The sequence below is a fragment of the Patagioenas fasciata genome, chromosome 25 (genome assembly GCF_037038585.1).
Source record: "Patagioenas fasciata isolate bPatFas1 chromosome 25, bPatFas1.hap1, whole genome shotgun sequence".
Lineage (NCBI taxonomy): Eukaryota > Metazoa > Chordata > Aves > Columbiformes > Columbidae > Patagioenas > Patagioenas fasciata.
In genome coordinates this window covers 5,488,825-5,503,464 of record NC_092544.1, presented here as the reverse complement: position 1 = coordinate 5,503,464, position 14,640 = coordinate 5,488,825, and the positions used below count along the sequence as shown (strand labels likewise).

Here is a 14,640-nt window from a genome sequence, read left to right as displayed (position 1 = left end):
TCAGGCAGGGGCTGGGAAGGCAGGATCGAAGCGGGGAGTAGGCAGGGATGGGGAGGTGACAGCGACACGGGGGAAGACACGCAAGTAGGAACCCGGGCGGGAGAAAGGCAGGGACGGGGAGGCAGGCAGGGGTGGGGGGAGGCGGACGCCGGAGAGGGTGACAAGGACCTGCCGCGGGGAGGAAGACGAGCACGGAGCGGGGGGAGGAAGGCAGGGAGGAAGGCAGGCAGGGAGGACAGACAGGGAGCAGAGGGAGGACAGTGGGCAGGCAGAGGGGGAAGCAGGCAGGGAGCTGCGGACGGGAGGTGGGAGCGGGCAGGGAGGTGGGAGCGGGCAGGGAGGTGGGAGCGGGCAGGGAGGTGGGAGCGGGCAGGGAGGTGGGAGCGGGCAGGGAGGGGGCGAGCGGGCAGGGAGGGGGCGAGCGGGCAGGGAGGGGGCGAGCGGGCAGGGAGGGCCGCCCCCGGCCCCACGTGGCTCGGGGGACACGCCGGGTTTATAAAGCGTCCCCGGCCGGCGGGCGGGTGCGGAGGCGGCGGCTCTTGCTGGGAGCGGGGCGCGAACCCGCGACCCTCGGATGAGCTCGGCCACCACTGCGGGGCCGCGGCCGCCCACGGGCCATGGAGCTGCCCACGGAGATGCCCACGGCACTGCCCACGGCTGCCGGCACCGCCTGGGGCAACGGCACCGCCTGGAGCCCCCTGCCCGGCCATGAGGCCAACGAGACGGGGCCACCGCGGGGCAAGAACGCCACGTCCATCCTCATCGCCATCGTCATCACCGCGCTTTACTCCGTGGTGTGCGTGGTGGGGCTGCTGGGAAACGTCCTGGTCATGTACGGCATCGTCAGGTGAGAGCGGGGCGCCCCGGCGGCACCCCACACCGGCCTGGGTGTCGGGGAGGGCGTGAAAAGGGGATGGGGGGTGTGAAAGTGGAGCGTCCATGGGATGAGTGTGCATCATGTATGAGATGGTAGCCAGAGCCAGTGTGCACCAGGGGTGAGTGTGGACCATGTGCAAGATGTGAGATGGCAGCAGAAGTGAGCGTGACCCTGACCTGGGTGTGCACCAGGTGTGAGCAGAAAAAGTGAGCGTGCACTGGGTGTGAGCGTGCACTGGGTGTGAGACAGCAGCATGAGCGAGTGTGCACTGGGACTGTGTCCCACGTGCAAGACGGCAGCAGGAGAGAGTGTGTGCATCAGGACGAAGCATGTGCCGTGTGTGAGAGGACAGCAGAAGTGAGTGTGCGCCGGATGTGAACCAGCAGCAGGAGCCAGGCTGGGTGTGCAGCAGCACTTGTGAGCACAGGTAGCACTGAGATGAGCGAACCCGACGGGTGTGACGCGTGTGAACAGTGTGTGTGTGAGCACACGTGTGGGGTACATCCAGATCCTGTGCCAGAGGAAAAAGCAAAGACTGTGTGTGCACGGAGCAGCGTGAGGGCTGTGTGGGAGCCAGTCCGGGGGGCAAGCTGGGGGACACACCGCAGCCCCAACGGCCGCGTGTTCCTCGGCCCCACTGGTCACACCACAGTTTCAGAGGTGACAAGCTGGGGGGATTTATTCCCCTGTTTATTTCCATCACACAAATGTCCCTGCTAAGTGCTGCCCCGTTCACAGGGAAGCTCCTGAGCGCCCCCCACACACCCCCCAGCCGGGGGAGAGGGGCTGGGGGGCTCCCACTGGTACCCACCCCGATCCATCACTGGGACCTGAGATGCTCAGAGTGCGAATTGCCCATCCCAGCCCATTCCCGGCTCCGCCATGAGCTCCTGTTGGTGCTGCCAGCAGCTCCCGCAGCCGCCGGCTCCTGCGTTTCTCTTAACAAAGAGCCGGAGCCGCATCGCCCAGCCCCAGCTCACACCACGGCCGAGCTGTCCCTGCCCCCCCGTGGCAGAGAGACCCACTGGTGTCCCGGGGGACCCTGAACCCCGCTTTGGATCTGTCCAACCAGTGTGGGGGCAGAGGCACCTCTGCCGAGGGTTTCCCTGGGCAGGGAGGGGTCTACTGGGTCTCTGCACCCCAGCATACGCACCAGGACCCCACTGCCCCCCTTTTCGGCAGATGGGGGCATGGTGAGACGCTGCTGTATCCATCCCAGTGTTTCTGCCAGGGTGCAAAATTTCCTGCCTGTACCAACAGCCTCTTTGTCCGAGGTGCTGGTTGATCCTTTCTGGGTAAAACGGGTTAATGTGGCCAAGGTTCAGTTTATATGGGACGAAAAAAGCCAAGTCCTGCAGACCGCAGGACCCCCGCCAGAGCCCTCCATGGCCCCCAGACGCCGCTGGCAGTGGGGACGGGAGCCGTGTCACTGTCACACCGCTGGCAGCGATGGGGCAGAGGCTTCGCCAGCTCCAGCCGGGCAGGAGGGAGCCAAGGTGTCACTTCGTCCTTCCTCCTCTACACACCCCCTCCCAAGGGCTTGTCCTTGGGGGGACGACAGGATTCATGGGGTTAATCCCAATTCCCCTCATCCCAGGAGCTGCTGAAACCTCAGCCAGGGCAAAAAACCCAGACTGTAACTTAATTTGGGCAAACCCCAAGACTCCTTATATTTAACCACTTCCACTCCTTTCCCACCTGGCGCTTCCAGCCCGTTTTGATCGCTACGGGAGGTCAGCCCAGCCCAGCCCAGCCCAGCCCAGCCCTGCGCTGCCTGCGCACGGAATGGACGCGGTGACTCACCCAGGGGAAGGAACCCAGCCCCAAACGTGCCCACGAGCTGTGCCTGGTGCCCGGCCCCTGGCGCCCGGCTCCCCGCTCTTTTGGGGAGCTCTGCGGTCTGTTTGCACACCCCAGAGGGTGGGCGGAGGGGTAGCGGGACAGGAGTGTCACTCACTGACCCTGCCCAACACTGGACAGGATTCTTTTCATTGACTCAAGGCAGCTTTAAAAAAACAGCCGTGGACTGAAAAAGCAAATTAAGGTAATTGTTGGGGAGACGCAACACCACGTATGGTGTCACGGTGAAGGATGAGGGTTATTAGAGCCCCCCCAGCTGGATCTGCTCTTGAGAGGAGGGAAGGCGCTATGAAGAGACGACGTTAATGTACAAACAGCATCCTCCCCATTTAGCTCAGTAAGATGATGTTACCCAGGCTTCAGGAAGCCTGGTTCTACAGCACCCGCAGAGCCCATCCCCGTGGTTTCTAACCCCATCTTCCCACCTACCAGCTGATGCTGGAATTAAACACATCTCCTGGGAATGAATAATTACCGTCCTCTGAGCGCCTGGCCGGGGGCCTGTGGACAGGCACGGAGCCCAGCACAGAGTCCTTTACACGGCTGAGCCCACCTGGAGCTTCCCCGGGGTTCAGCAGCACAGTTGCTCCACGTCAGCAGCGTTTAGGTCGGGATTAGTTAGACTCCACTGGGGGAAACCTGTGTCCGCACACGAGAAAGCTGTGAAATGGGATCTGCTCAGGTTCAGACCTGGCTGATGGGGAGCTGGTTGTGGCCCTGGGGACACCTCCTGGTGTCACCTCCTGATTCCCTCGCAGCCCATGTGAGCAGGGCTGGAGCGCATCCTGCGGGGTGCGGGGACCTCGGGGTCCCTGGGGACACAGAGCTGAGGATGCTGCAGATCCCGTACGTGCCAGGGAGCAGGTACACGCAGGACACCGCTCCACGTCCCCAGCCAAGCTCCCCAAACGGGCACTGGCACCCCAGAACACCCAGCACAGCCTGAACCCAAATCACTCCTTGACTGGAGCAGCCAAAACACATCTGCACCGCCGGAGGGAGCTCAGCATCCCCCAGCACCCCCCGGTAGCCCCGACAGCGACCGGCGCTGCAGTTACCGCTGCATAGTCAGACGCTTTTAAACCCCCCCGGCAGGATCTGCAGCTGCGAGCTCTGGCGTGCGAGCGCCCGCGTCACCGCAGAGCCCATCGGCCCCCGCCGGCTCCTGCACGGCCTGCAAGGGCACCCCTGGCCTGGGCACGGGATTTGTTAAGCCGGGCTCTTTAAGGCAGTGGCTTTCAGCAGCTCCAAGACCTTTGCAAGAGGTTTTCTTTCATTTATTTTCTGAGGGGTTTGGAGAGCGAAGAGTCCTGGGAGTCCATCCCCTCCAGCCCCATCTCTCTCTCAGCACCTTCCAGATTGTTTCGTTCAAGTGCATAACTTCCCAGTCAAGGCACTCGCTTAATTGCAAGGCACTCGCTTAATTGTTTGGCGGCCTGGGGAGCTCCATCAGCAGAGTGGCCCCTTCGCTTTGCTGCAGGGGATGAACCTCGTTCCTGGAGCACCAGCTTCATTTGCAGCTCTGGGGGGGTCAGCAGGATGGACCCCCCAGTGGGTTTGACCCTGAGCTCGGTCCTGGAGGGGGCTGAATCCTGAACCAAAACCCCAACCCAAAGCCTCCTAATTTAACTCCAGGGACTAAATTGTCATGTCCATCGTCTCAGTCATCTCCATTGTCCCCGTCACCCCCATCGCTGCTTCGCCCTCCCCAGCACAGCCCCGTCTTGCCCAGGGAGGGGTTACAGCCCCATCCTGCCCAGGGAGGGGTTACAGCCCCGTGTCCCCCCCAGCCCACGCCGTGGGCACATCTGGCGGAGGCTGGGAAGCGCTTACCCAGCACGGCCGAGCACATCTGGCAGAGCACAGCATGAATAGCGGATTTTTTCCACTTTGCTCAAAACAAAGCAGACATCAAAGATCAAAGAAGTCTGAGTCTACCTGAAATTATCGTTTTTTAATCTAGGTGAGCCAAAACCTGATAATAACACAAATTCTCAGCTTTTTTGTTTAACCTGAAGTGAAACTGTTCTAAGAGATGCATTGGCAAAAAGAGCTTGGAAAATAACACTAAACAGAATTGAAAAGGGCTTTTCAAGGGAAAGACTTTTTTATGCTGTATTTAGAATTAAAAAGAAAATAAGTTCAACTCAACTCTTTCCACCCCTGGGCAAGGGGCTGCTGTTCAAAGTCAAGGCCAACGAGAAGGGAACGCCATGGGCAGCCTGTTCCAATGCCCAACAACCCTTTCAGGAGGAAATTGTTCCCAATATCCAATCTAAACCTTTCCTGGTGCAACTTGAGGTCTGGGCATGACCACCTGTAATGGTTCCCTTCTCTGCCAAACCCCAGGTACACCAAGATGAAGACGGCCACCAACATCTACATCTTCAACCTGGCCCTGGCAGACGCGTTGGCCACCAGCACGTTGCCCTTCCAGAGCGCCAAGTACCTGATGGAGACCTGGCCCTTCGGGGAGCTGCTCTGCAAAGTTGTGCTCTCCATTGACTACTACAACATGTTCACCAGTATCTTCACCCTCACCATGATGAGCGTGGACCGCTACGTCGCCGTCTGCCACCCGGTTAAGGCCTTGGACTTTCGCACACCGGCCAAGGCCAAGATCATCAATGTGTGTATCTGGGTGCTCTCCTCTCTCATTGGGGTGCCCATCATGGCCATGGCGGTCACCAAGTCAAAAGGCAAGTGGCTTTTGGGGAAATGTCCCCTCCTGTCCCGTCTGTTTACCCCGGGGGCGACCTGGCAAACCCAAACCATCTGGTCCTGGAGCAGGTTTGAGCTCATTTGTGCCAGGGGAGGTTGAGGTTGGATTTAGGAACAATTCCTTCCCCAAAGGGCTGTGGGGCATTGGAACAGGCTGCCCAGGGCAGTGCTGGAGTCACCATCCCTGGAGGGTTGGACAGACGGACATGAGGTCCTCAGGACATGGGGCAGGGACAGGGCTGGGAAACAGGTGAACTCGATGATCTTGAGGGTCTTTTCCAACCAAAATGATTCTATGGTCTCTCCATGGGACCACAAGCATCCCCTGCCATGGAAAAATCATCGCTGTGTTATTTTCCACCTTGGCTTCAGTGGTTGGAAACTGTTTCAGAACTCGTCCTCCCCCTTCCCCATCTCCTCATGTCCAAGCAGCGTGTCTGCCCAGCTCCCGGGGTGCGAGCTCCTGATCACAAAGTCCCCAACTGTCCCACACTGAGATCTGCAGCTCCTGTGGGAGGACACCAGCCCTTGGCTGCTGGGAGAGCTCTGGGCATCTTGGGGAAGTGGACAGGTCTCAGTGGAAGGTGACACAGGGACGTGTCCACCATGGGGACAGCGTGGGGATGGCCCAGGTGGCTTTGCAGGGAACGAGCCCTTGGGTCACCCCACCCACGCCATCCCCTTGTCACCCCAAGAGCAGGGGGTTGGTGGCACTACTGGGAAGCCGCAGCAAAGTGCCGACAGGTGGCCATGCCTCTCCTTGTGTTTTTAACAAGGAGGGACATGTCCAGCCATGATGACGCAGGTGACATTCTCAGCAGACACTCCACCTGTCCCTCTTTGATGTCTCCCGTAGATGGGAAGGTGCTGTGCACGCTCCAGTTCCCTGATCCCCCCATATACTGGGACACCGTCACCAAGATCTGCGTCTTCATCTTCGCCTTCATGGTCCCCATCTTGGTCATCACCATCTGCTACGGGCTGATGATCCTTCGCCTGAAGAGCGTCCGGCTCCTCTCGGGCTCCAAGGAGAAAGATCGCAACCTGCGCCGCATCACGCGCATGGTGCTGGTGGTGGTGGCAGCCTTCATCATCTGTTGGACGCCCATCCACATCTTCGTCATCGTCTGGACACTGGTGGACATAGATAAGAAGAACCCCTATGTGGTGGCCAGCCTCCACTTCTGCATCGCCCTGGGTTACACCAACAGCAGCCTCAACCCCGTCCTTTACGCTTTCCTGGATGAAAACTTCAAGAGGTGTTTCCGAGAGTTCTGCCTGCCCTTCCGAGCCCGTGTGGACCAAACCAGCTTCTCCCGCGCCAGGAACGCCACCCGGGAGCACGTCTCCACCTGCACCCCTTCCGAAACCCGCAACAAGCCGGCATGACTAGACGTGGGCAGCCTCCAGCGGGGCTGCCGGGGCCGCGGGGGGGACGACCTGCCCTCGGAGGTCACCCAGGTCACCACCACGGAGCTCTAGCAGAGCGGGGGCCAGGGCGCTGCCGATAACGTTTCTGTTCAGACTGACAGCAAGTGACTGCAATCAGGTTTTTTTACATCCTGGAGAAGCAGGGATAGGGGAACCAGGACTCACCGAGCAACCTATGGACCAAAACTAGGGGAGGCTGAGGTTGGATTTAGGAACGATTTCTTCCCCAAAGGGCTGTGGGGCATTGGAACAGGCTGCCCAGGGCAGTGCTGGAGTCACCATCCCTGGAGGGTTGGACAGATGGACATGAGGTTCTCAGGACACGGGGCAGGGACAGGGGTGAGTTGATGGTTGGACTCAATGATCTTGAGGTTCCTCTTCCAGCCAAAATGATTCTGCGAAACCAAGAGGCAAAGTGGGCAGAGCTGCTCTGCTGCAGGTCCCGCTGCGGCTGGGGACAGCCCCAAGCACCCAGCAAGGGCTGTCACCTCCAACATGTGGCTATCGGCAAAGCCAAACCATCCGGGGACACCGCGATGCAGTGACCACGTGCTGTATGGACCGAGGTGGAAACGCTCTGCTGGCAGGAGGGGACCGTGCTGGGGGTGATGCCACATCTTGGGGCCTCACTCCATGCCCCCCGGGCTGTGTCCAAAAAACCGCCAGAGGTGGGCATAGAAAACAATGCAGCTCCAGAGACAGCGTCATCAAACAGCCCCGAATCCAGAGTAAAAACTTCACTGCAGTCCTTCAAACTGGGACAGGCCCCGGAGGACAATTTTCTGCTGTTAATGTCATTACTGAATTGTTTTGAGACCTCTGACCACAGCCGGGGCAGCCCTGGACGCGGATACGGCCGGGGATGGGCGGCAGGACGGAGCAGGACACGTCCGAGCTCCCCCCGCGCCCACCCGCCGGTGCCAAATTGCTCTGGCCCAGCACCCATGGGGTGACAGGGGACCGCTCCTCACCCCTCTGCCGCCAAACACATCACGCCTGAGAAAAACTGCTCATGAGGGCAGCGATTCGTGGGGACTGGAGGAGTTTCTCACAGTGCTAAAGTGACTGGGACGGACTGACCAGTGCTGCTCTCCCTCCCCTGTCCGCTGGGTGAAGGGTGAACAGCACTGCCCACTTCTCCTTTAGATACCACATCATTCCATAATTCCCCAAGCAGGGGAGTGTAAACCATTTCTGTGCCCACGAGAGACAGATATTTGGGATTTCATGGAGCATCCATCGCTCTGAACCCCAGGGCGGCGCATCCCGCAGGAGCCACCAGCCGGGGACCCCTGGACCACGTTATCTGTCACCAAACGATGACCAATGTGTCCCCCCTGCTCCCTGCGACTTTCCCTTCCTCTCCCCTTCCCGCGGCCCCGGAGGTCGATGGGCTGAGGAAGAGGAGGAGGAGGCAGCAGTAATAGCATTTAGCGGACAAATGGATGCAGCTGGAGGAAGCAGGCGAGCGCGGCTGCACCTGGGGCTGGCGGGCGGGATGGATGGAGAGCCTGCCTTGTGTCTCTGCTCTTGCCAGTTGCATCCATTTAGCCTAATAAAGGCCATTACCTCTCCTTCCCAGCCCGACCGCTCTCCGGAGCCGGTGGAAATCGTGGCCTCTCCTCTCGGAAGGCAGAGCTGACGGGGCAGCCCAAGCGGATTCTTTTCTTTCTCAAAGGAACCAGATAAGGTGAAATTACCCGTTTGGATCTCGAAGTAATCGCTGCCCAGGTGTGTGACTGATCCTCCTCGTCTCCCCCTTGAACAAAAGCTTCTCACTTGATGTTGCATCAGCCCAGACACCCCCAGCTCCTGCTCCGGGCTCCTCAGCATCGGTCCCTTTGTCCCCTGCCAGCCATCTGTCCATGGGAGGGTGCACGGAGCATCTGGTGCAGGAGGACAAGCAGGATCAGCTCCAGGACTGGAATTGGGGGAAAAACCCCCCAGGATCCCACAAGTTTGAGCTTCAGCACCATGAGAAGAGAGACTAAGGTGTCCGGGAGGAGCTGGACACCAACCTCCAGCTCTTCACCTCCCCCGAGATGGGGTAAAACCCTCGGCACGCTCCTGGTTTGGAGCCGGTTCCTGGTGAGGTCCTGGCAATGGTGGGTGTCCCTGTGAGGGCGGGTGTCCCTGTGAGGGCGGGTGTCCCTGCAAGGCTGGGTGTCCCTGTGGGTGTGGGTGTCCCTGTGGGTGTGGGTGTCCCTGCAGGGGCAGGTGTCCCATACTGTGGACCAGGACATCTTGGGTTTCACTCCAGACTTCAGTACGAAGCTGAATTCTGGCTCAATATCTCAATTTGGGGTGTTACTCCCCCCCCAAATGTGACGATGACTCAGAGTCACCGATCTCTCTAATCCGCCTCAGCCAGTGCCTCAGTTTCCCATGGAAACCCCGACCCCGTCGCCAAGGCTGCCAAAGGCACGAAGCGGAGCCGTTTCCATCCGCAGCAGCCGCGGTTTGTGGGAACACGGTGAAGAAGCGGGGGGACACGGCGGGGCTGAGCTCCCGTCATCCGGATGGGGCACCTCTACCCTTCGGGGACCCCCGTCGTGTTGGGGGGCACAAAGCTGCAAGTGCTGGGGGCTTGGGGCTCCCCACACAGCTCAGCCATCCCCCAAAGCTCAACCCCCCGTTTCCCATCCCCGTGGGGACTGTTTTCCTGCTGGAAACGTGCCTGCGATGGCTTTAAAGCGGGTTAAAAGGCTTCAGAGCTCAGGGTGCAGGGCACAGTGAGATTCGCGGCTTTTCTCAGCTTAGGTTTTGCTGAATTAGAAACAGAATATTCCTGAGGAAAAGGGGACGCTGATGGAAACGGAGCCCTCGGTGACACGGACCTGGAGCATCACCCACTGACATCCCGGTGGGCGCCGAGGGCTGATCCAACACCGCACCCACCCAAAACAGCTCCCCCAGCTTGGGCTGGGAAACGGGGGTCAAATCCTGATCCCAGGTCGCACCGCTGGGAGCTTTAGCTGCCCCTGCATGGCTGTGACGCGGCTCAAAGGGCGCTCTGTACACTTATATATTTATGTATGTATATCCCTGTCTATAGCTGTATGAAATTAAAACCAGCCTGGGTCACCCCATCGCACCCATCCCACTACTCCGTGTGACGGGACTCGAGCCTGAATCTGCATCGGACAGGACCTCACAATGAACGTCAGCTGATGTGTGGCCAGGAAGCCAATGGTACCTGGGGTGGGTTAGAAGGGGGTGGTCAGTAGGTCAGAGAGGTTCTCCTGCCCCTCTGCTCTGCCCTGGGGAGACCACACCTGGAATATTGTGTCCAGTTGTGGCCCCTCAGTTCCAGAAGGACAGGGAACTGCTGGAGAGAGTCCAGCGCAGGGCAACAAAGATGATGGAGTGGAGCATCTCCCGTGTGAGGAAAGGCTGAGGGAGCTGGGGCTCTGGAGCTGGACAAAAGGAGATTGAGGGGGACTCATTCCTGGGGATCAATATGGAAAGGGGCAGTGTCAGGAGGATGGAGCCAGGCTCTTCTGGGTGACAACCAGTGACAGGACAAGGGGCAATGGGTGCAAACTGGAACACAGGAGGTTCCGCTGGAAGAGGAGAAGAAACTTGTTGGGGGTGAGGGTGTCAGAGCCTGGCCCAGGCTGCCCAGGGAGGCTGTGGAGTCTCCTTCTCTGCAGACATTCAAACCCGCCTGGACCCCTTCCTGTGGAACCTCAGCTGGGTGTTCCTGCTCCATGGGGGGATTGCACTGGATGAGCTTTCCAGGTCCCTTCCAACCCCTCACACTCTGGCATTCTGTGATTCCATGATTCTGTGGTATTTCCAGCTCCGGCCCTTGTGATTCTGGGCTTTTGATGGCATTTCCGTACAGGAACCATGCTTTCTGAAAAATAAATGTATTATAATAAGTGCTATCAAGCAGTTTCCAGCTCTGCTCTGAGTCCCGGGTGCTCAGAACAAGGAGGGTGCTGCGCTGGGGCTCAGGGGTGATGGGACAGGATCCATCTCTGCAGCTTCTACATCTGTAATGGGAAAAACTCACCTTCATGGAGCCCTAAATCCCTGTGCTTTGCCAACCCCGGTACAAAGGCCCTCGCACTGCACGGCCGCTTTCGGGATGGTCATCAAGCTACAGTTCTATTTTAATAGCCCAGCGGCTCAAACTCCGGCCCGAATTACGTTTGTAATTTAAATGCAAATGAGGATTTAGTGAAAACCCAACGGAAATGGGTGTTGGAGCCTGTAACTCCGCTCCCGCTTAATGAGACTTCGGGTTTCAGAGCATTTATTGCTTCTGCCGCATCCATTTGTGGCTTGTGATTTTCCCCAAGAACAGAAGCACAAAGAGACACGAAACCAGGTTTCCAGCCTGAAGTTTCTTTATGGGGGGGCACCACAAAGCGAACCCAGGCCCCAGATCCAGTTAAACCAGCAGCCGAATGTCCCAGCAATGGGCCCCGCCACCCCCCAGCTCTTCCCAGCCCAACAGCACGTTACTGCTGCAGAAAATGATGTGGGTTTTTTCCCTTAATTAATCCGCCAAATAACGAACCCTAATGTACCAGGCTTTGTTCTTCCGCATGTGATTAATTATGAAGCCGCCTGTTCCTTTGTCTGCGCCGCAGGTTTGGGGTGACGGTAACTGCGCGGTGGTGCAGGGGGACATGAGGGAATGTGGCTTTCCCACCCCACTCCACACTGGCCAGGGCTGCATCCGGGCTCTCGGGTACTTATTGACTCGTAATTCATCATTTAAAATGGGAAATGGAAATGGAAAATCATTTAAACCATTTAAAATGGAAAATCCAGGTTCCAGTGTAAGTTGGGGAATGATCCATTAGAGAGCAGTGATGGGGAAAGGGAGCTGGGGGTCCTGGGGACTGCAGGGTGAGCATGAGCCAGCACTGGGCCCTTGTGGCCAGGAAGCCAATGGTACCTGGGGTGGGTTAGAAGGGGGTGGTCAGTAGGTCAGAGAGGTTCTCCTGCCCCTCTGCTCTGCCCTGGGGAGACCACACCTGGAATATTGTGTCCAGTTGTGGCCCCTCAGCTCCAGAAGGACAGGGAACTGCTGCAGAGAGTCCAGCGCAGCCACCAAGATGCTGAAGGGAGTGGAGCATCTCCCGTGTGAGGAAAGGCTGAGGGAGCTGGGGCTCTGGAGCTGGAGAAGAGGAGACTGAGGGGGGACTCATTCCTGGGGATCAATATGGAAAGGGGCAGTGTCAGGAGGATGGAGCCAGGCTCTGCTGGGTGACAACCAGTGACAGGACAAGGGGCAATGGGTGCAAACTGGAACACAGGAGGTTCCACTGGAAGAGGAGAAGAAACTTGTTGGGGTGAGGGTGTCAGAGCCTGGCCCAGGCTGCCCAGGGAGGTTGTGGAGTCTCCTTCTCTGCAGACATTCAAACCCGCCTGGACCCCTTCCTGTGGAACCTCAGCTGGGTGTTCCTGCTCCATGGGGGGATTGCACTGGATGAGCTTTCCAGGGCCCTTCAACCCCTCACATTCTGGGATTCTGTGATTCTGTGAAAAAGAAAAAGAGACACTATGAATATTAATAATTACTAGGGATTTTTTTTGTTTCCATCCCCTTTCATAGTGACAAGTTCTGCCCAACTTGTGCTGTTTTTCTGGGGCTGGGAGGTTGGGGACCAGCCCTGGGGTGGTTGGTGTCACAGGGGCTCCTGTTTCCCGGCTCCTGGGGTGTCCTGGGCCAGGTGAGTCATTTTCTCCATCTTTATCTCATTAAAAGAGACGAACCAGGACTTCAGCAGCTCTGGGAGGGCACAGAGTGCTCCACATGATGCTATTTCAACCCAGTTTCCACCCCTGAAAGAGCCAATGTGCTCACACCAGACCTGGTTATACTGGGATAGACTGGTTTGAGCTTAAATGCTGGGACTCGGGGAGGTGAGACCGTCACGTGCAATGACCAAACTCACCTTCATTTGCAGACCCGTCATTACAGGCTGGTTAATTAGCTGCTTCCCAGGGCAAACCACCCAGCCCTGCCAGCGGGTGATAATTAAACCTCGTTTCCTCTCCGAGGCAGGAAAAGGAGGCCGAGAAATCCACTCAATACTCCCCAAACCCTCTTGAGGACGCAATTCCCGCCTGGTACATCTGCACAGGCAGGTTTATCTGCATCCCAAGAAGCATCATGTTAAACAACCAAATATCCCACCCCAGCCATCGATCAAACGCCACACAAAGTGCTTTTATCCCAGAGACAAAAGAGCCTTGCGACAGCAGAGCTCGTCCTGCGAAGCCCCAAATCCCACGTTTCTATCCTTTTTTGTCTGGAAATTCAAAGCCTTTTGCACTTTGAAGAGCAGCAGATGGGGACGCAGAGCGTGGGATGGGGTGATGGAAACGGGTCTGGCTGTGGAGCCTCCACCCAGGGACCCCAGACCCAGCGCAGGACCCCAGTTCCTCCTCCTCCTCCCCAGAACGGCCCCGCCTCACCCCGCCAGCAGAACCTCCTTAATGAGACGTTTCCCGTTTCTCAATTAAGCCGTTTCCCTTTGCCCAACCTGTGCGGGGGCTCGTCCTCCCCCCATTTCCAGCAGCTTCCCACTGAAGTGCCGTTGCGGCTCCCAAGACAACGCGGCTGATTCACCAGCTCCGAATATTTTAAACTATTGTTCTCCCCAGCCCTGCTTTTCCCTCTGTCTTGAAAATACCAACGGGCTCCTGCTCCCTGAGGGGATGTTTTTCCCTTCCCAGGAGCAGGACCAGCCCCACAGGGACAATCCAATCCAACCTCATCCCATTCCATCCCACCCCACCCCATCCATCCCATCCCATCCTACCCTATCCATCCCATCCATCCCACCCCATTCCATCCCATCCTACCCTATCCTATCCCATCCATCCCACCCCACCCCACCCCATCCTACCCCATCCATCCCACCCCATTCCATTCCATCCTACCCTATCCTATCCCATCCATCCCACCCCATCTCACCTCACCCCATCCCATCCTACCCTATCCATCCCACCCCATCCCATCCTACCCTATCCTATCCCATCCATCCCACCCCATCTCACCTCACCCCATCCCATCCTACCCTATCCATCCCACCCCATCCCATCCTACCCTATCCTATCCCATCCATCCCACCCCACCCCATCCCACCTCACCCCATTCCATCCTACCCTATCCTATCCCATCCCACCCTGCCCCATTTGGGAACGATTGGGGTTTTTGTCCCCAGCTGCAGATGGGGGGAATTGCCAAAAGGTGGGGGCTGGATGCAAAAACCTGCGTGAGCGAAGGGGATGAGCAGCCACTGGGAGCACTGGGATGGGAAGCCCCTGGGGACAGTTTGTTCCCTTGCAGCAGCTTTTCATCGTTCAGTTTTGCACAATCCAATGTTTCTGCCCCAAACTGATGGTGAGAGAGAAGTGGGAGTGGAGCTGGACCCACTGGACCCACCCAAATACACCAGGAATCGGGGTCCCATGAGACAGTGAGGGTCCCATCCCCGTGTCCCCAAGTCCTGTGGTCCCTTCTCCTGCTGCCATCCTGTGGCCACGTCCCACAACTGCACACGGGCACCTGCGCACGGCACCGGACACGGTCACCGGGGGAGTGGTTCCCAAGAACATCAATACGGTGACAGGCACTTTATAGATAAAAATAAACCACGGTGTCCCCGGTCTGTCCCCACTGAGCCCCGGCCAAAGGATGCTGAGCCCCAGCCTGGGGACACCACAGTTCAGGTGGCAAAGCTTGGGGACAAGAACGTCACAGGGTTTGTGGAGAGAGGTGGCAG

At 58.2% G+C, this 14,640-nt stretch overlaps 1 protein-coding gene across 1 annotated transcript; it reads left to right on the top strand.

Annotated features, from left to right (window-relative positions):
• Nucleotides 1-438: 438 nt before the first annotated feature.
• Nucleotides 439-9,995, top strand: OPRD1 (opioid receptor delta 1). Its single transcript, XM_065857073.2, has 3 exons — nt 439-847; nt 5,087-5,436; nt 6,315-9,995. The coding sequence occupies exons 1-3, from the start codon at nt 618-620 to the stop codon at nt 6,845-6,847; spliced, it is 1,113 nt and encodes a 370-aa protein (XP_065713145.1). The 5' UTR covers nt 439-617; the 3' UTR covers nt 6,848-9,995.
• Nucleotides 9,996-14,640: the final 4,645 nt, after the last annotated feature.